General features: G+C 37.8%; 1 protein-coding gene across 1 annotated transcript in view; it reads left to right on the top strand.

The window, feature by feature from the left end:
- The window catches only part of stk39 (serine threonine kinase 39), a 34,471-nt gene that overhangs the window by 1,555 nt on the left and 12,989 nt on the right, over positions 1–19,927 (top strand). The window contains exons 2-14 of the mRNA XM_084907844.1: positions 208–320; positions 581–689; positions 2,150–2,288; positions 2,601–2,656; positions 3,538–3,647; positions 6,349–6,450; positions 6,911–7,044; positions 7,188–7,236; positions 8,485–8,550; positions 12,688–12,810; positions 13,537–13,566; positions 13,989–14,045; positions 14,800–14,861. Of these exons, the coding sequence (XP_084763970.1) occupies positions 208–320; positions 581–689; positions 2,150–2,288; positions 2,601–2,656; positions 3,538–3,647; positions 6,349–6,450; positions 6,911–7,044; positions 7,188–7,236; positions 8,485–8,550; positions 12,688–12,810; positions 13,537–13,566; positions 13,989–14,045; positions 14,800–14,861 (1,150 nt within the window). The remainder of the gene's footprint in view (positions 1–207; positions 321–580; positions 690–2,149; positions 2,289–2,600; positions 2,657–3,537; positions 3,648–6,348; positions 6,451–6,910; positions 7,045–7,187; positions 7,237–8,484; positions 8,551–12,687; positions 12,811–13,536; positions 13,567–13,988; positions 14,046–14,799; positions 14,862–19,927) is intronic.

The raw sequence follows: 19,927 nt of genomic DNA, 5'->3' as shown, positions 1-19,927 counted from the left end.
AAACGACTCATCACATTGATAAAAAAAAAGAAGAAAAAAATAGAAGTTCTGTTAGTAACTAAAACAGAAAAGCTGGGAATCTGTGAGCCAGAAAAATCCATAAAGCTACAAACTGATGCTGAATTTAGTCTTCCAGCTGTGCGTAATGCAATTCCCACTTGGCTCCTGTTTACTTTGTCATAGCTTCATTGTGGCTCTAATTCTCAGGCAGTGGGGCCACAGCTGTTGTGCAGGCAGCCCTCTGTACCCCCAGACAGGAGCGTGTAGCCATAAAGAGAATTAACCTGGAAAAATGCCAGACCAGCATGGATGAACTATTGGTGAGTACAATAAATACGGGCTGTTTTCTCAACCCAGTGTTTTGGTTTTTTTTACACCACACCCGATTCCTGTAGTACTACTTAACTTCTGCTACATATTGTTATTGTTCTCATTTATCTATTAATGCAGTTTGCATAGAAATCTTCTAACTTTCCTGTTGTTTATGCAGCTTGTTGCAGATTATTAAGATAAAGCAAGTGCCCTGAATAAATGAGATGTCCTGTATGTGAAATATCCTGTCATTTGCTTCTACCAATAGAAAGAAATTCAAGCCATGAGTCAGTGCAACCATCCCAATGTTGTCACATACTACACCTCCTTTGTTGTGAAGGATGAACTCTGGTTAGTCATGAAGCTTCTGAGTGGGGGTAAGCTTCACCTGACACGGGTGGCTTAGTGATGCATTCATGCCATTCATGTGATAACATAAGTCTTAAATGCCCTTACACCGGTCTGTGTTTAATCTGATTAAAGAACAGCAGTGTATCAACCTGTGTTAATGCCTAGTTGACAAAAAGTGTTACATCTGAGAAATTTCAAAACTTATTATAAGGCCAGTTTCAGTATAATAATCCATTATAATTAATAAAAAAATTTTTTTTATCAGGTCAGTTTAGTTTTGCTTAGACTCCAGTAGTTTTTGCTCAGTTCAGTTTTTATTAGTTCAGGTATCATAATTTGTAATTGGTAAGGTTTAATTAAGTTTTGCTTTATAGTTGGAACACTTGTAGATATTGTCCTCACAATACAAATTTGACCGCACTCACGAAGACTAAAATTAACGACATTTGCTCGTCGTTTTTATTTAATTTTGTAACCGTTATATATCTCTGGGACAACAATTGAAGACCCGTATTGGGGTTGTTACCCCCAAAAAAGTAAAGCAGCACGTAACTTAATTACTCTCCACAGAAAGTAATAACTCGTTGCCGTACTTTCTCATTACTTTGTAAAATTACCTGAAACACAATGTTATATAATTACCATTTAACAATATAAACCTAAGGATCCAATCCTGTACACCAACACAAATCCCTAGGTTTCTTTTAGTGTTTAATTATGAACAAAAAGCTGACAACACAATGGAAAGCTGAAAACGTAACAGTGATTCTGCTTTACAAATGTGCACAGGTAGAAAGTGAGCCTGACTGCTCATCACTGCCTTTAATACCTGTTGAAGGTCAGGCTCTGGCTGCTGGGCTGGGTTCTGCATACACTCAGGTTTATCATCGCTCTGGGTTCTTGGCTAGTTTTGTGTTAGCAGACTGTCCGTGCAGTGCTATTAGGAGCCAAAGTTACCAGTACAATGTGGTTGTTTCTTTTCTGTACAGAGCTTGCACTTTACCATTGTACTCTTGCTCTTTTGTACAATAAAAATAAAAGTAATGTCCATATCTTTGCAGTAAACCACTCTGACATTTTCCAGCACACGAACTGAAATCAATGTAATGTGATTGCAGTAACACCCAACAGTGGTAACTAACTAGGAAACCATAGGTTTAAATCACTGAATTAAGTAATTTCAGCTGTAAAGACAATATGACCATTCTGGCTCATTTGTTGTTGTAGTACTTTAGGTGACTGTGGTGGTTTACATGTTCGCCTTAAAAGGGAAAATCAGAATCCTTTTTATTGTCATTAAACATCAGATGTTCAACGAAATTAGAAGCTGCTCCCTGCAATAAAACAAATCTAAAAATACCAAAATATACAAATACACAAACACTGAAATGTAACATAAATTAATCACTCAACAGATTTTTGTTTCCCATTATTTTCTAAAAATTAACCATGTTTTTTTTTTTCTTCTTGGCTGGCATCTTTTTAGGATCTATGCTCGATATAATTAAGCACATAAGCAAAGAAGATGATAAAAATCGAGCTTTAGAAGAGCCTATCATTGCCACTATATTAAACGAAGTTCTGGAGGGTCTGGACTATCTACACAGAAACGGACAAATTCACAGGTATTGGTTTATATCTTTTTCCTCGGTTTAATCAACATTGTTTGATTGAAAATATGATCCGCTATCTAAAAAACCAAGTGGTAATGTTGAAAATGAACACAAATACGTTCATTCACTGGATTGTAGCTCAGCCGTGATCTGTACACTTTCTGGTTATCAAGGTCAATGTGAGTCAGACTTAACCCTCTACGACCCCCATGGGCATAGTTCTGTATGGTGATGGTTAGGGCGACACGTTAACAGGAGTGGAAGAATCAATGCTGCTCCACATGACTTTGTTGTTTGACTGCATTATTGTTTTGTTGACCTCAGGGATGTGAAAGCTGGGAACATACTACTGGGGGAAGACGGATCTGTTCAGATTGCAGGTTTGTAGAATACTGTGTAACACTCTCTTAAACCTCTTTTTTTGGTCATTTTCACACTAAATGCATACACTGTATTTGTGGTAAGATGGTGGAATTGATTTCATAGGTTGTAATAATTAACAGAGAGCAATAATGTATGTTTACATTTTCCTTTTTTTAATTTGAGAATCATAATTCTTTCCTAATTATTGTGTGTCAGCTTAATCAGTTACGCCTTTGAAGCTGTCAGCTTTTTAATGCTGCCTGTTATACTTAATTGAAGTGACTGATTATAGCCTTTAATAAAAACAATTACAGGAATTAGAAAAAGCAGTTGACTCTGTAATAAAATAAAAACAAAATATCTGCAGGTTACCAAATAAGCACAGCAGGAAAAGCACAAGTGTAACCCGTTGAGTTAATTAGTTTCAGGGTCCTGATGTGAATGCATTATTTTGGCTGATACTGGATTCACACTATGTTGCCTGTTGTTCTTGTTCTTAAACAGACTTTTTGCAAAGCTTAGATTCACCTTGCTAGTACTGGGTTGGATGTCCTTTTCCCCTCAGTAGCGTCTAAATTCTGGAATAGATTCAACAATAATGCTGACATAATATCACCATACAGTCACTGCAGATTTGTCAATAATAATAATAATAATAATAATAATGATAATAACATTTTATTTGTAGGCACTTTCCAAGGCACTCAAAGACCGAAATCACAGTATGCACACAAATTTTGAATCTACCCTCTTTGACCAGCTCATTACATAGGCATGCATGCAGCACTCATTCCAGAGGAGATCAGCTTTTCAGACTGTGACGCAGTAAACAAGCTAAAATGAAAATGAATTTCAAAATCTTCTCTGTTGTTCTGATGCTTTTCTTTTGTTTTTCCAGATTTTGGAGTGAGTGCATTTCTAGCTACAGGGGGTGACATGACTAGAAACAAAGTTCGAAAGACCTTTGTTGGCACACCATGCTGGATGGCACCAGAGGTGATGGAACAGGTGAGTCTGTTTCTGTCAAGGCAAGATCGAGGCAAGAGCTGATGAAAACTTTTATGTCATGTACTGGAAAAAAATGCAACTGGTCTGTTTTGGGTTTTTGTATTCTAGTCTTTTATTAACTGTTTTCTGTTTGGTTTCACTATCCTTGGTTTTTGATTATAGGTTTAGGGTTTGATTCCATATTTTTCATCCCTTTACCTTGTGCAATATTTCCTGTTATTTTTTTAGCTCTTGATGTTTTGTCCCAGAGTGGATTTTTTTTAAACTTAGCTTTGTTAGTTTGGGTTGGTTGTTATCTTCCCTCAATGTTGTTGTTTTCTGTGCCTTCCTTTATATCTTCAAGTCTGTGTTGCCCTATGTTAGTTCTTTCATGTATCAGCATTTCTTTGTTTTGTGTCCTTATAGCTCACTGGGTTAAGCAGGTGACCCATATGGCAATAGACCAGCGGTCCCCAACCTTTTTTGTGCTACGGACCGTTTTAATGACCGACAATATTTTCACGGACCGGCCATTAAGGTCTTGGATAAATACAACAAAAAAAATGATACAACCAAGACAAAAACTGTGGTATTTTGTAAATAATTGACACGAATTCAAAGTGTAATTGTGTAACTTTATTAGCAGCGTCCTCTTGAAACGCGTCCTCCTGCCCCTTAATGCTCTCTGATCGTTATGGCAATGCGTAAATATTTCTTTCAAAATAAGATACACAAGTACAACACGGGAAAAGACCCAGGGAAACAGAGTTAATGATAAAAACCCTGAAAACCATAAATTTTACACCCGAGCCTCAACTCTTGAGGCCGGTAACAAACGCGGCCCGGTAAAGTTCTAGAATTTTGACCATATGGCCCAAAACATATCCAGTTTGTTTCTTAATACATACGTTATTTTCTCCAGAGTTAGTATAGATGTCAGTCCATTAAGCCGCTGAGAAAGTCCTCCCTAGTACAGTATTTTCATGTACTCTTTTGGGTTGTGTTGCGTTGCTTTCTGGGCTTTTTATGTGGTTCTTGTATTTTGCTTTTAGATCTTTTCATCAGACTGCTCACTTTTGATTCATTCAGTCTGCCTTTGTTTCCTCCCTTCAACACTCCACAAACATAAAAGCAGCAGCTAGGCTGCTAACAAGCACTTGCACATCAACCCTGTGCTTGCTTCCCTTCACTGATCATTCATCCATCTTCTTCTGGTTATCCAATTCAGGGTTGCTGGGGGGCTGGAGCCTATTCCAGCTGTCATAGGGTGAGAGGCAGAGTATACTCTTGACAGGTCGCCAGTCTGTCATAGGGGCAACACAGAGAGGCAGACAACCGTTCACTCTCACACTTACACCTACAGCCAATTTAGAATCACCAATTAGCATGTCTTTGGATTGTGGGTGTAGCCAGAAAGAACCCACATAGACACAGGGAAAATGTGCAAAGTTCACACAGAACCCAGGAGCTTCTTGCTGTGAGCTGACAGTACTAACCACTGTACCACCATGCTAGCTCCTCACTGGCTTCCAGTGAAATTCAGATTCAATTTATTAATCACTTACAAGGCCATACATGGTCAGGGTCGTGCACATATCACAGACCTGCTGAGACCTTGTTTTTTATTAAGGCCTATTAACTGTTATTTTAAATCCAGCTTTTAAGGTTGGAACACATAAACTTTGAAACAGCCCTGCAGGTCAGCTGATTAAGTGGGGTTTTTTTTTTTCCAACTTCTACTGAAAACCTTTTTTTTAGCCTTTATTATGATTATGATATTAGACTGGAAGGTGAGGGAAGATGAGCAGTAAATGGCCTAGGACAGATTCAGACCTAGCCTTCTGCAATAGTCTATTGCAGTGGTCCCCAACCCCCGGGGCACGGCCCGGTACCGGTCCGTGAGTCGTTTGATAACGGGACGCGAGAGTTGAGGCTCGGGTGTAAAATTTATGGTTTTCAGGGTTTTTATCATTAACTCTGTTTCCCTGGGTCTTTTCTCGTGTTGTAGTTGTGTGTCTTATTTTGAAAGAAATATTTACGCATTGCCATAACGATCAGAGAGCATTAAGGGGCAGGAGGACGCGTTTCAAGAGGACGCTGCTAATAAAGTTACACAATTACACTTTGAATGCGTGTCGATTATTTACAAAATACCACAGTATATGTCTTGGTTGTATCATTTTTTTTTTATTGTATTTATCCGAGACCTTAATGGCCGGTCTGTGAAAATATTGTCGGGCATTGAACCGGTCCATAGCACAAAAAAGGTTGGGGACCGCTGGTCTATTGCCATATGGGTCACCTGCTTAACCCAGTGAGCTATAAGGACAGGTGTAAGCACATAAGAACACTCTTTATAATAGGTCAGCTTTTCCATAATCATCCTCCCATGATTTTTAGCTATATAGACAAATGTAAGAACCTTAGTGTGAATGTGTTGTTTTTTGTACTGTATGTTGGGATATTTACACTTAAATATAAATGTGTGTCTTCATCCAGACTGTTAAAACACATAAAAACTGCTATACAAAAAAGTTATTATTATTATTATTATTATTATTATGTAAAATGTATTTGCCTGATCTTGTCTCTGCTTAATGCTAGCCCTTTTTGTAATGGAATGCTGTTATTTTTGACATGACAACCAATAGCAGCATTGCCTTAACATGAAGCCTTAAGCATTACTTTGGTATTACACGGTACTGTAATTCTGTGTCTGCAGGTTCGGGGCTATGATTTTAAAGCAGATATATGGAGTTTTGGAATTACAGCGATTGAATTGGCGACAGGCTCTGCCCCCTATCACCGCTACCCTCCCATGAAAGTATGTGTTCATTCAGTTCAATTCAATTCAATTCAATTTTATTTATATAGCGCCAAATCACAACAAAAGTCGCCTCAAGGCGCTTCATAACACTGAATGTTTTATGTAACGTTCAGTGTTATTTAATCAGTCTTGTAACATATACTGGTGCTGGCAAAGAAAAAAGAAAAGGAAACTGGCCATAAACCTTGATAAACCTTCTCCTAAATAAACGTCTTTGAGGTTTTCTTAGTAATGATGATTTTTATGTGGAAAGAGAGCAGTTTGGCTTGCTGCTCTTTCTGTAATTGGGAAACCTAAGAGCTAATAAACAGGCAGCGTTTCATCTAAGAGATACTCATCTTTATGTTCCACAACATTTCCCACAGTTTCCTGCTCTTAGTTTCTTTTCCTCATCTACAGATTTTGTACTGGTGGTGAAATGTGTTGGCAGTTATGACCTCTTCTGTTGTCTTTTCAGGTTTTAATGCTTACCCTTCAGAATGATCCACCCTCTCTAGAGACAGGTGTTGAGGACAAGGAAACTTTAAAAAAATATGGCAAATCATTTAGAAAGCTAATATCTATGTGCCTTCAGAAGGATCCTGTCAAAAGGTTAGCAACATGTTTATGTATCAGGCAAATATGTCAATGGAGAGAGCTGATGCAATTATTGGTCAGTAAAATGACCCAATCGTGAGTAACATTCAGTAACTGTATTGATGCTTTCTTTTTTTCTTTGTTTGTTGTATCTCTAGGCCTACAGCCGCAGAGCTTTTGAAGTGCAAATTCTTCCAAAAGGCCAAGGTATTTGTCTCATCTCACTATCTTTTGTTATTATTGCTGTCCGTTTGGATTTATGCCAGCGACGAGTCAGATACACATGCAGTGAATGCTTTTTTATGCATTTTTGATGTTTATACTTACTTGGATGAATCAGCAATGACATAAAACATAACCTAGCTACTATTATTTAATATATATGAGAAATAGTAGTATTATTGCTATTATATAAATTATTATTAATAATATTATTACTCGGAATTGAGTACATTTTGGGCATAAAGTTTAAATGTTGCTCTCTTATAATAAGCACTGTGTATTCCTGAAATATTTACTATAATAGTGATTAGTTAAGTAGTTAAATGGTGAATAGCCAAAATCTTTATAACAAAGTTATAAGATTACAAAATCCTTTTTTTCCAAGTAGATTAGCAGTTAGAGAAATAGTCTTTTTAAGGTCATTTTAATTTTGTGAACAGTACTGCAGCCTCATCTTGCTGTTCCTGCATAGCCAGTAACCAATTAATACCAGTGACTTAATAAATCCATTTATAGTACTGTGCAAAAGTCTCTAGCCACCCCTCCATTTTTTATATTTTGCTTTCACAGAGCCAGACCTTCGAATACGTTTTAAACTGGTCTTGAGCGATAGTTCTCCAGCTCTCTGAAGGTCTTTCTTTCTTTAGACATGGCGGCTTTTTTCACTAATTTTTGGTCCAGTTTTTTACCTGACCATTTTCAGATGATTTTCAGATGATTTTCTTTTGTTAAGCCACTTAACACTTAAACACAGTGGAGGCTCTTATCGTGCGTTCAGCCAGTGGTGTTGAGGATCTTATCGAAATTGGTTCAACTGTATATGTAGGAAAGTATCGTAAGATTTGTATCCACCATGCCTTGCCATCTGGAAAGTGTCCGTTTGACAAAAGCTTTTTTTTTCAGAACGACAATAGTCCCAAACACACTGCCAAAGCAGTAAAAGCATAACTGAATAGAAAAACACACAATGAAACCTTGTCAGTCATGGATCCAAGGAAAAGCTTTAAATGTCCTTCAGGAATGTCCTTCTGTTTTTGCCTTATATACAGTATTTTCTTGCATGTTTGCAAATGTTTCAATAAATCGCTGCACTTATTTCCCATTTTCCTTGCAAAATATAAAGAAATAAAAGGTGTGTCAAGACTTTTGCTCAATACTGTACTTCTCACGTGTCGTCCAGCCTTTGGATTTCCATCCATCTAACTTAGTTATATTTTGACCATTTTTTCACAGAACAAAGAATATCTGGTGGAGAAGCTTTTGAGTCATGCACCAAAGATTTCTCAGAGAGCGAAGAAGGTATGTTTGCGTAAACATTCCCCGTAAAATAACTCAGCTATTGACTCGACATGAGCGAATTATGGCAGCGAGGAGGAACTGACTGAAGTGTCTGTCTCCAGCAGAGAGCTGCATTTCCAGTCAACACATGCGATGCTCTGCGACTTTCTTCAGCCCCTTAAACACTTTACACCCTGTTGTGTAGATTATGTAAAAATATGGGCAACTGCCACGTAACAGTCAGACGGTACAGCTGTGTGTCAGTGGTTTCATGTGAAGCTCTTTGCATGTGTCACGCCGGAGACAAACAGGGTGAAATTAATTGTTGTGGTTAGGTAACAGAAAGGAGCAGATTATTGCTCAGTTCGCTTGCTCTGTTTCCCACTGGTCACAGTTTACTGAGAGGAAGTGCAGCTTTTGGACACAGCTGATATTGACTCCACATAACATTACGCCTGGATGGCCAGGACAGAAGTGGGAACACAGGGCCATTGCCAGAAGGCAGAGTGCAAGTGAGCGTAGAGGTGGAAATTCACTGACATGGTAAAGGAAGGACATCGTCGATAACATGGTCATTTCTGTGTATGACGTCGTATTTACGCACAAACATAGCTTGGCATCAATAGAAAGGGAGATGACTATGGTGGGTGGTATGTGGAAGTCATAACAAAGAATGCTAAATGGATATAAACAAGTGCTGCAGTATATCAGAGTTTGACAGTTAAGTTTATTACAGCCATCACCTTCTAATTTAGGCTGTATTTATGGTCACTGATACACAAATTATGCTAGCTTTGGAATTGGAGCCACATTACTTTGAACTTGCACAGCAATATTTGTGCCAGTGTGAAATGGTATCACTTTCAGAGAGTATAAAATAGATTCTGTGGAGCCTTTTTATCACAAAGTGGTGATGCACAACAACTGTGTAGTGCAATGAATGCATTTTTACATGTGTATTCCTCTTAAAAGTACAAAACAGACAGCATGCAGGGTTTACAGGTAGTGTCTGATACACTTGATAGCTTTGCTTTGGGAAATGTATGGGCTGCAGAGCCAGTGTCCTTGTTGCTTTGTCCCGATTTGACCTGCAGAGTCATCTACATTATAAACTCAGCAACATTACCCAAAGCTTGCAGAGACAAGCAGTATTATAGAAACACTGTCATTGCAGGATGTTGCGACCTTGTGGCCCTGGTTTTGTTAGATCTTATCTAAAGACTCTCAAATCGTCTAGATCGTGTTCTCTCTTTGATCTGTATTTTTCCCTTCTCTTCACGCCTTAGTAACCAGTTGCTCTTTTTCTAATGTTTTTCTCCTATGTGGTATTTTACTGTCAGAAAATGTGGGATTCTTCTCTGATGAAACAAGTAGACCTAAAGCCACACAGCTACTCTTTGACTCTTAAAAGAAACCTGGTTTCTCCATTAACCTGCTCCAGTGAATGAAAAGGAGATGGCAGATTCTGTCACCAGCAAAGTAATTTAAGATGATAATGGAGCTAGAACATTACTCCTTTATCTAACAAATGGAACTAGGATTCAGAAATGACTTGCGGAAATGAGAAATAGGAGAAACTGACTCTTACAGAACATACAAACTGGCATTTGCGAGGGATTTTGCTTTATTTTAAATAGAAATGTTATACAGGATCATAGCCAGCCATTTAAAATGAAGGTGTTTGTGGGTCCAAAAAACAGCAGAGGGCACCCTTACACCCAGTATTAAGTGTCTAAAAGAGAAACTAGCAGGCTTTATATTAGTTTAAAGGCCAGATAAAACTAAGGTGTGCTTGAATCATTGATTTGTTGCATAACAAAAAGTAACATGTGATAAGATTGGGATTGATATCAAGTTCAGATGTATGGTCTGGTGCACAAATGATGATGCAGTACTGATTGACTTCTGCTTGAATGCTTTCTGCAGCCTGATTTCTAAAAGAGCAAAACAAAACACAGCTTTGTACCAGAGTGTGTCGCAGTGTCTGAAAACGCCATTATGAGCGACCGCCAGCATTTTTAGATTCTGAACATACAATGTTTCTGTTCAATCTTATTTTTAGCCTACATTTTTGGTTCATTTCTCAGTATTCTTCTTTCTGTGAGTGAATGTCAGCTGGGTTTCATGTATGGCTGCCCAGTGCATTGATCTGTGTCTGTTTTGCTCAAGGACCCTGAGCAGAACTGGGGGAGTCTTGGTTCTGTGTCAGGTTTGGAAAATAAACCTGACACCACCACAAGGGTAGTGCTTCTTTAACTTTGACCCCATCTAGAGCTGGGGAATTTTTATGACTCTGCTGCCAGTGGCTTACAGTTTTGTGTGCTCCCTTCTGTAACACTGTGGTGCCCTTGTGTCTCATCTCGCATGTTGCTTCTCTTACATGCTTTAACTGTAGAAATGCAACAAATTATAGGCTTTATGTATTTAGGCTTTGATTTGCCATACTTACTGTTTTTGTCTTGTTATACTTGATACATTTTCAGTTGTATAACTACTTAACTATAACTACTATAACTACCATAGTTAAGTCATTTATTTTTTCTCTTGTATTTATTGTGCTATGCCAAATTATACCTACTGAAATGGCATAAGCAACTGGTGAAAACAGCTAATCTAGTTCTTTCTTTCTAGTTCAGTGTAGGTTTAGTCAATATATATATTTAGTTTTTAGTCACATTTATCAGATGGTATAATAAGTTTATTACAGCACGTGTATGAAGGCTGCTGACTCACAGTCATGACAAGCCGGTCTCCAGAAACATATGCAACAGTGCTTCCTTGTGTTTGTGTTGACAAATGTAAGACTAAAAATAAAGATATTTTCTGTAAATTTTAATTTAGGTTTGTAAGTACACTAAATTGTTTAAGTTTGTTTTTATTTTTTATCTCAGTTAACTAAATGGGTTTTGCATCTATTTGGAAACATATGAGTTTATTTGTGACTATAGATGTTATATACTAGTCAAAAAAAGAAATGCAAGATTATGTTTGAACTACATTACCATAAACCTAAACAAGACATTTAATATGAGTTTTTGGGCCTCCTCTAGGCGTGATGGAAGCATTCACTTGTCTGCACATGGTCTGTACAAGTGTCTGGCTCTGTTGTTGAAGAACTGCTCTCCAGTCCTGGATGAGTGCATACTGCAGCTGTGCAGTGGTCATTGATTGTGGCTGCCTCTGATGAACATGCCCACCCAGCAAGTTCCAGGCATCTTTAGTAGGAGACATATCAGGAATAAATGCTGGCCAAGGAAGTAGCTGGATGTGCTCCTGATCCAGAAAAGCTTGCGCTACTCTGGCAGTGTGGGGGGTAGGCACTGTCTTGCTGAAACAACTGCAGGGTGGGGTGCTGCTGCAAGAATGGCACAAGTACAAGTTTGAGATTTTGGTACCTCTGTTCAGTTCTGCCAAGAACAGTCACATCAGAGACAATGCTCTCGTGAACACCGTGGAAGTGTGCAGCAGCTCAGACACACACGCCAGTATCCAACTTGCCAATAGCCCAGACTCGGTCAGATTCAGTCAGTCGTGGCATGGACACACTGATAACAATGTTGTACATACACTGTTTTGTGTGTTTTAAGACCACTGGCTTGAAAATGCTGTAAACTGAAGCAGTTCTGCTGTGTGCAAGTTGATTTGTCTTCCATAAACAATTTAAAAATCATGCAGTTGACTAAAACCAATCGGGCAGCATATGTTTGGGTTTCAAAATGACGATGTAATGCAAAGATTGAAAACTTTTTCGCAGCAGTTGTATTTCTTTTTTTTTGGCTAGTATCTTTTCTAATATCTAAATCACAGGAAAAAATGATGTTTGATTTTGTGAAGTTTGTCCTAACAAGAAAAACTTCTAAACTTTAAACTCCTTTTTTTGTTACATAATAAAGATCTTTTCAGAACCAAGCAGTACCTTTGCCACTGCAGTACCAAACATACTTAACAGACTAAATGACTTGAATGTGGCTTTGTACGTTCACCTTTCATGTCACAAATGCGCAGCCACGTTATGTAAATCACTGAGGTCAGTGCTCTTATTTAAAGGTCTGTAAAAGCTAATGGACTCATGGGTAAAGCACAATGTACAGACACATGAAGTCAAAGGAGCACAAATAATTTAATTAACATCGTGTGCTGGATGTCGTAATGCTGCAGGTCAGGAGAGTCCCCGGCTCCAGTGGCCACTTGCACAAAACAGAGGATGGAGACTGGGAGTGGAGTGACGACGAAATGGACGAGCGCAGCGAGGAAGGCAGAGCAGCGGTAAATCAGGGCAGGGTAGGTGAGACTCCACAGAGGGAGGCATTAATCAATGTGTTTACTCTTTTATGATCATCATCAGTAAAAATCATCATCAAAAGAGCCAAGATATTTTCTCGGCTCAGTCTGAAACTGTAACAGAACTATAACTTGTGCACAGAAATTCCGAATATGAGTTATTAAGGTGTTGCATGTCATGTCCAACCCGCAGATCAAACCATTATGCAACTTTCCCTTCTGTCTTAGACACTGTGCATTCCGCCCCTTCCTGATTGGTTAGTTTTTTTGGATAGCAGATGGCTTATCTCTGAGAGAGCCTGTCATGAGGTCGCTGTAATGAGCTGGAAGATAGCTGTAAGGATTTGAGGCAGGAGGAACTAGACAACTATGATCAAAGAGCCCTTTGATAAAGACTCCCAGCTTTAATGTATGATGCAATAAATAATACTCTACCGGCAGTAATGATTTACGAAAAGGGTTGTTTTTAAGGTATATATATTCTTCTTTTCAACACGGATGTGCTTTGGTTTGTTTTTTTTGCAAACTTCAGGCTTGCTGCTTTTCAGTGTAAAAAGAAAGGTGTAGGCATATGTGGATGGATTGATATATACACATACAGTCTGTGAGCAGTGTATGGCTTATATTAATTTTTTGCTCTTTGACAAACTAAAACAGAACATATAACATGATTATTACCGTGTGTCTGACAGTAAATATATGAAAATGTTTTTTTTCCCCCTCCAGTCACGAAGGGTCAAAGATGACGCCAAAGATGTAAGTTAGATATTCCTCTCCTACACCAATTTGAACTTGAAAAATATCTTAGAATATCTAAAAAGACAAGTTGTCATAGACAAACCGGCCATATCCTTCTGCTGCTTTACAATTCGATAAGTTGCCAAAGGGGTATTTTTTATTTTTAAATTCGCTTGACTGTCCTACTTGAGCTGCTGCTTGTGTAAGAATCATGAACTCACTTAATTAATGTTTATTTCTCTGCTCGCATTTTTATGCAGTTTCATTAAAAAATGCCACGAATTTGATTTAACCTGTCTCATAAAGAGAGCAAAATGCTCCTCATTGATTGGTTTGAATTGACTTTCCTCTGTTGTCTTTATACGATGAGCTCTGATTTGATATTTACCAAGGATGTAATAGCATTTGCACAATTATGCCTCACATTTTGTTCCTCCTAGAATGAGGAGGATGCCAACAATGTCCCTATTGAAGGCTTGTCTATTCAGCATCCCCAGGTGAGGGATTCGGCAGCGGCACCAATTTGTCATGATTCAATGACCTTGATTCCACTGTGATTGTGTGTGTTTGTGTTCATTTCTGCGCGTGCACACTTAGAGTGTGTGTCTGTCTGTGGACGTGTCAGTGGGCGTATATATGTGTGTGTGTGTGTATGTGTATGCGTGCGTACATGGAGACGGTCGGTCTCCTGGAGGGATTCTCTCAGCAGTAATAACTCAGAGTAAATGGCTGTCTGCCTTACAGTGCTAGCTCAGTGACTGGGTGTATCTCATCTGAAAACTCGCTGCCATTGTATCCCATTTTCTTTGGCTTTTGTCAGTCTGAAAATGAGCCAAAGCAGTTTGAGGTGTAGTCTTGTGTCCCAGTCAGGAATTAACTCTGACAGCTTCTTAGCAGTCATTTCCTTTCCATAATATCTCATCCTTGCCATATAAAAAGCCCATTCGTAATACGGTTTTGATGACAGTGATAGACCCTTACACAGTAAACCTTCGTGTCTTGTTCCTTTTCTTCTCCCTTAAGACTTTCCCTGCTGCTGCAATGAATTTAAGACATTTTCCAGTAAAAAAAAAAAAAAAAGAAATCACATAGTGTGTGCACACATTTCTTGTTTATGTTCATCTTGAAGTTTGCAGAATTTCATGCTCTCTCGTGCATGCTTTATGTGACTCTTACTCCTCTTTTTCACAGTGAATGCTTTTGCCAGTCTGATGTTTAATCTGCTTCATCACCAGATATTTTCTCATGCAGGTTGAACCGTATGAGAATACACCCTTCATTCAAGGTGCTGTGAACATGGTACTACGGCTAAGGTGAGACTGAGAGACACACATACACACGTGAAAAAAATCGTCAGTGAGATCTATTTTTCTAAAAGCAGTAAAAGCAAAGAAATGTGCAAATTTGTTATCTCTGAGTTTAAACAATGCAGGCTTCTAATAGACCTAATGATCTTTGGCTGCCACAGAAGGGATTTGGCATCACCGCTGATCCCCTTATCTCATGTTGTCTTACCGCTGTAGTCAGAGGGAGGGGTGTTACACATCATTGCCTCTCGCGGTGCCCCACAATCTGCTTTCCTCCTTCCTCCCTGCGCTTATAGCACCTCAGTCTTTTCGCTGCATTATTCAAGACATTGCTGTTTATGGAAATATTTCCGTGACTTAGGGCAGGCTTGCGATTTGGTCACATAATTTTGGCAGCAGGTGGGGGCTCAGTTACCTGTGTGGTGTACGGAAATGCATTTTCTATATCTTGGTCTGTATTACTCAGAATGAAACAAACAGAGAAAAGAAGTAGAGAGAATGGATGCTGAATCGGACAGACCAATGTGCATTTTTGGACAGCTGAAAGTCTCCCTCTAGCTCCCCGATGAGCCCAGTGCTGAGCACGCTCTTGCTTGAATAGGCACCTGAAGGTCTCTCCCCAGGTGTCAATTTTATTCTGTGCTTACCAACAAAACAATATCTTGCATGCAACAGGTGGCGGCTACCTGTTCATTGGTGAAAATTCACTATTCTAACCTGGTGGTGAAAACGTGCAGAGATTTGATGGTTTTGGCTTTTTCTGCTCTTCCATTTCACAGCTTTAAACATGAATTTAGCTTTAAATCAACTTTAAGGAAGTTACATGTGTTTTTAGTAGTACGCCATTTTTTGTCAGCCAGCAAATGACATTGTGTCCACAGAGAAGAGCATTCACTGCGCTTGGTATCATTGTCTTTTTAGGTGAATTTGTGTAGTAGAGATATAGATGTGATACCTAAATGTAAAACCACATGTTTGATATCATTTGTCAGAAAAAGGTACTGAAAAGCTCCCTCTTCTTTCAGTTACTCGTATATTATAATATTTCTGTCTTTATCTACATTTAAGGTTTAAAATGCTGTGTTTTGATCATTTCTGATGTTTCAGACAGCAGATGTAACAGTGGAATACCAGAATTTGTCATTTCTAGATATTTAATGTCCTACTGAACATGCATTTTCTGATTTCAATTGCAAGCAATTTGGTGCTGGCTGAGAAAATGTTTCTTTAGGAGTTATTTGACTTTTTCATTGTTAAGAAGCTTTTGGCTGGTATGTTTTAAAGTGAATCAGTGGGGCTTTATAAGATGAAAGACTGCATATTTTGGGATTTTCTTTGGCTGTGCTCCTGAGTTGTGGGGGCAGAAAGATATATTTCTGGCTTTTGCAAATAGGAAGAGGCTGCATAAGAAGCAGTGGATTTAAGAGGGCCGATTAAATAAAGGCTTTAGCTGGAATTTGTCACAATATTTAATGTTTGTTTTTTTTCTACGTTTTTAAAAGTTGAATTTAAAACCTGAACTGAATTATTACTAAAGTTTCACTAGCAATGAACAACTCAGATTTACTAATGAAAAGAGTAGTTCCAACTCTGACTAAAAATCAGTAAAACTAATTATGAATAAAGGTTCTTGACCTGACGTTAATCTCATTTATGAGCTGCCACTGTGTAGCAAATGCATCTTTTAAAAATAGTTGTCTATAATGAGTAATTAGACAATTTCATCTTTGTTCTTTTTGTCATTTTGGGAGCCTAAATCATATTGAATGTTGTTACTTGTGCATTATTTTACTAAGTCTTTGAGAAGCTACATAAAAAAAACCCTCATCAATTAGGAGAAGTTTAAAGGTTTTCAGATGGTGAATACATCAAAGTAATTGCATTGCAAAGACAAAAATAAACAATTAATTGGTCTCCTTTCTCAGCTAATTAGCATGAGTTCATGGTAATAGGATCCCCTCAGTAGCAGAGGTGTAGGAACAGAAGCGCTGTGATTGGTTCACTCTTTCTGGGTTTTCTTTTTTCTTTTTTTGCAGTGTCATTGAGAACTCCTGAGAATAGCAATGTCAGCAGTTTAAAGGGGAAACGCTTTTGGTGCAATGTCACTGGAGCTTAAAAAGCCAAGATAGAACAGATGCAAATTGATTTAGCCAAGAGGTGACATTTCCTAATGTTTTCTTAAGACTCTTGTTTATAAAAGGTAGCTAGAAGTTGACAAATGTCACCTTAGCTTCTGAAATATCATCTTGATATTAAATTTCAGAGAAACATAAATGTAGTGTGTGTGCTTCTGTCAGCCTAAGCCTGGAGATATGGGTTTATTGCTTGCGAGCTTCTTGACAGTTGTTTGTGAAGCAAATAAACCTTTCTGTCTCGCTAACATTTGGAAGATTTATCCACCTCACCATCTGCACAGACAAGCTGCTAGTAGTGGAAGTCGCTGGCACATTAATAAGGCCATGATTTCTCACCAGTTCTGGTTAATTATATGTTTTTGTGTTTTAGATGTTGTTGAGACAAAATATGAAGCGGTTACTCTGGATTCACATTTTTACTTTTTTTTTTTTACTTATAAATGACAGACTCATTAATAACAAAATGAGCTGTTAATAGCCAAGTTCACAATTAATTTCCTGAAGAGTTTCTCATAAGAAACTTTGCAATTTGGTATAAAGAAAAATTTCCTTGAAAGACTGACTACTATTTATAGTTAATTAAAGTCTTTCTCCTGCCATCACCAGCCAATAAAAACAATCTCTTTTAATCAAAATTACACATTTTAACCCTTTTTTGACATGAAAGAAATCCTTTCATTCCTCAAAATTGATTTTAGTAGGCAGTAGAGCAGGATTTTATTAGTTCCTGCTTCACTGCAGCATTTCTCTGTACTTGTCAACTCAGGAAACATTATTTTTACTGCAAGTGCCCTGTGTTTGTCAGGGTGAAACAGATGCAGGATTTATGGTACTGCATTTATGTCCATTTGTGAAGGTGTTTTCCTGGATAAAGGTTTATGCAGCCTATGCAAATGAACTTGTTTTCAGTCCTTCAAAAAACCAACAGCACGTAGCTTGATGTGGATGACACTGTGCACAGGACGAATGTTGATTTGTTGGAAATTGGGCTACAACAGTTGAGTTCACCGGGAATAGGAGAACTGCAAAAAAAAAATCTTTCCTTTCCCAAAGGGTCGCTACAGCTCATAGATTTGTATATTTGATTTGGCACAGTTGCAAGGCTGTGTTTGTGTCTCAAACCCGTGGAGTCAAATTTGTCTCAATAGGTTCACAAATGTGTATGATAAGATCCACAAGCATAAACTAAGATTTACAAATGTGTACAACTGTCTGTGGATAATTTTGAGTACTTACAAATGCATGCTTCAGTCCACACATGTACACAGTAAATTGAAGACATGTAGATATGTTTTTAAAAATACATCAAAAATTAAATAAATAATCATAATTTACACAAAGCCTCTTAAATTCAGTTTCTCAAATCTGATCATTTTCACTCTTCTACAAATATCTAAAAATATTTGTGAAATTTCACTTACAGATGGTTAAATATGCACGTATCACCTGACAGTCGCATATCATCAAGTGCACGTGTCGCTTCTAATGCTGATAGCTTGACATAGAGTCACAAATTCACGAAAAGATACACAAAGCTATATTTAATTGCAAGTGGAAAACTGGGACACCTGAGCATCCTTTGTGTTTCTGTGTTCTGATATTTTTTTCTAAATGCACTGAATAGCTCATGGATTGCATGCAGATTTGTAACCCTTTTGAGATTAATTTAACTTAAACAAATTTTTCATGTGCAAGGCAGTGCACCATTGACCTAATAACTTCAGCATGAAGAGCACAGAAAGTGTCTGTAATGGAAACTAGAATTGTTTCTAACACTAGTTTTGCTTCAGCTCTTTGCAAGAACTTTGTTTTTTTTTCCATGAATAGCTAAAGGACCAACAACAGCACAAACAAGAGTAGCCTGCAGAGCCGTTATTTGTGACATTGCTCCTGGTTATAGCTAACACCTACAATATGTAGACGATGGTCTGCATAACTATACATACAGGCAAATATGGACACAAATGCAATACTGTAAGTCTGACTAGATTGGAGCTAAGACAAGGAAATAGCATAGAGAAACCAGTCAATGTTCAACATAAATGCTCTTGGTTTGAAATAGAGCCAAGGATGGAACAAAACAGTGTCAGAGCTGGAACATTAAAGGCATACTCTGTGTATTTTAGGGGTCATAGCTTCAACTTGACTAATCTAACACACATTATGAAATCATAATTTACTAATGATAGATAAATCTGGTTACCAATTTCACAAGTTAGCCACATCTTGTTTAGTCAAGAAAATTGGTTTGTTGGGTTTGTTGCATATGGAACCGCAGTTCTGTGAATCAGTGTTTCTAAAGCGTTCACTCGTTTTCATTGAAAAGTCTTTAACTATTAGAGACCATATTCTCCACAATTGTAATTTGTGGGTTTTTTTTTAGGAAAATACAATAAGTTGAACTATTCAGCTGGCGTGTGCTGACATAAAGACTAGCTCACTGTAGTTCAGAGGTATCAAATTCGTTTTGCAGTGTGCCTCAATTTGATCTCAAGTTGGTTGGACCAGTAAAACTATTGAGAAACCTCTTAATTGTTAATTGCCTTATGTCTCAGTTTTTACACCTTAGCAGTTAAAAGGCTTACAGGGTATTGCTGTTACCCTACTCTGAGCGTGGACAGGCTTACACATTAAGAATTACTATTTCAAGGAAGTACTGGCAGCTTGTCGTGTAATTTAGAAATTAAAAAATAAAAAATACAGTTTGAACTGTAGCTCAAACAATAGCTTAAAACCTTTATAGTGATTTGTAAAAAAACAAAAACCCCAAATAATATTTTTTCTGTTATTTTAATGGAATACTAACAATAAAAGTATATTTAGTTTTTATTATTTTTGTTATTGTCTATTACTTACTGTTGTGTCTTTGGTGACGTTTATTGTTGAAAATACAGTTTTTTAGTCCATAAATTTGGAAGAAAAATTAGTTTTTTTTCC

This window comes from Perissodus microlepis, chromosome 16, assembly GCF_051167445.1.
Source record: "Perissodus microlepis isolate ML-2025 ecotype Zambia chromosome 16, ASM5116744v1, whole genome shotgun sequence".
NCBI lineage: Eukaryota > Metazoa > Chordata > Actinopteri > Cichliformes > Cichlidae > Perissodus > Perissodus microlepis.
The sequence above is the reverse complement of the archived record's forward strand: the minus strand, read 5'-3'. Positions and strand labels throughout refer to the sequence as shown.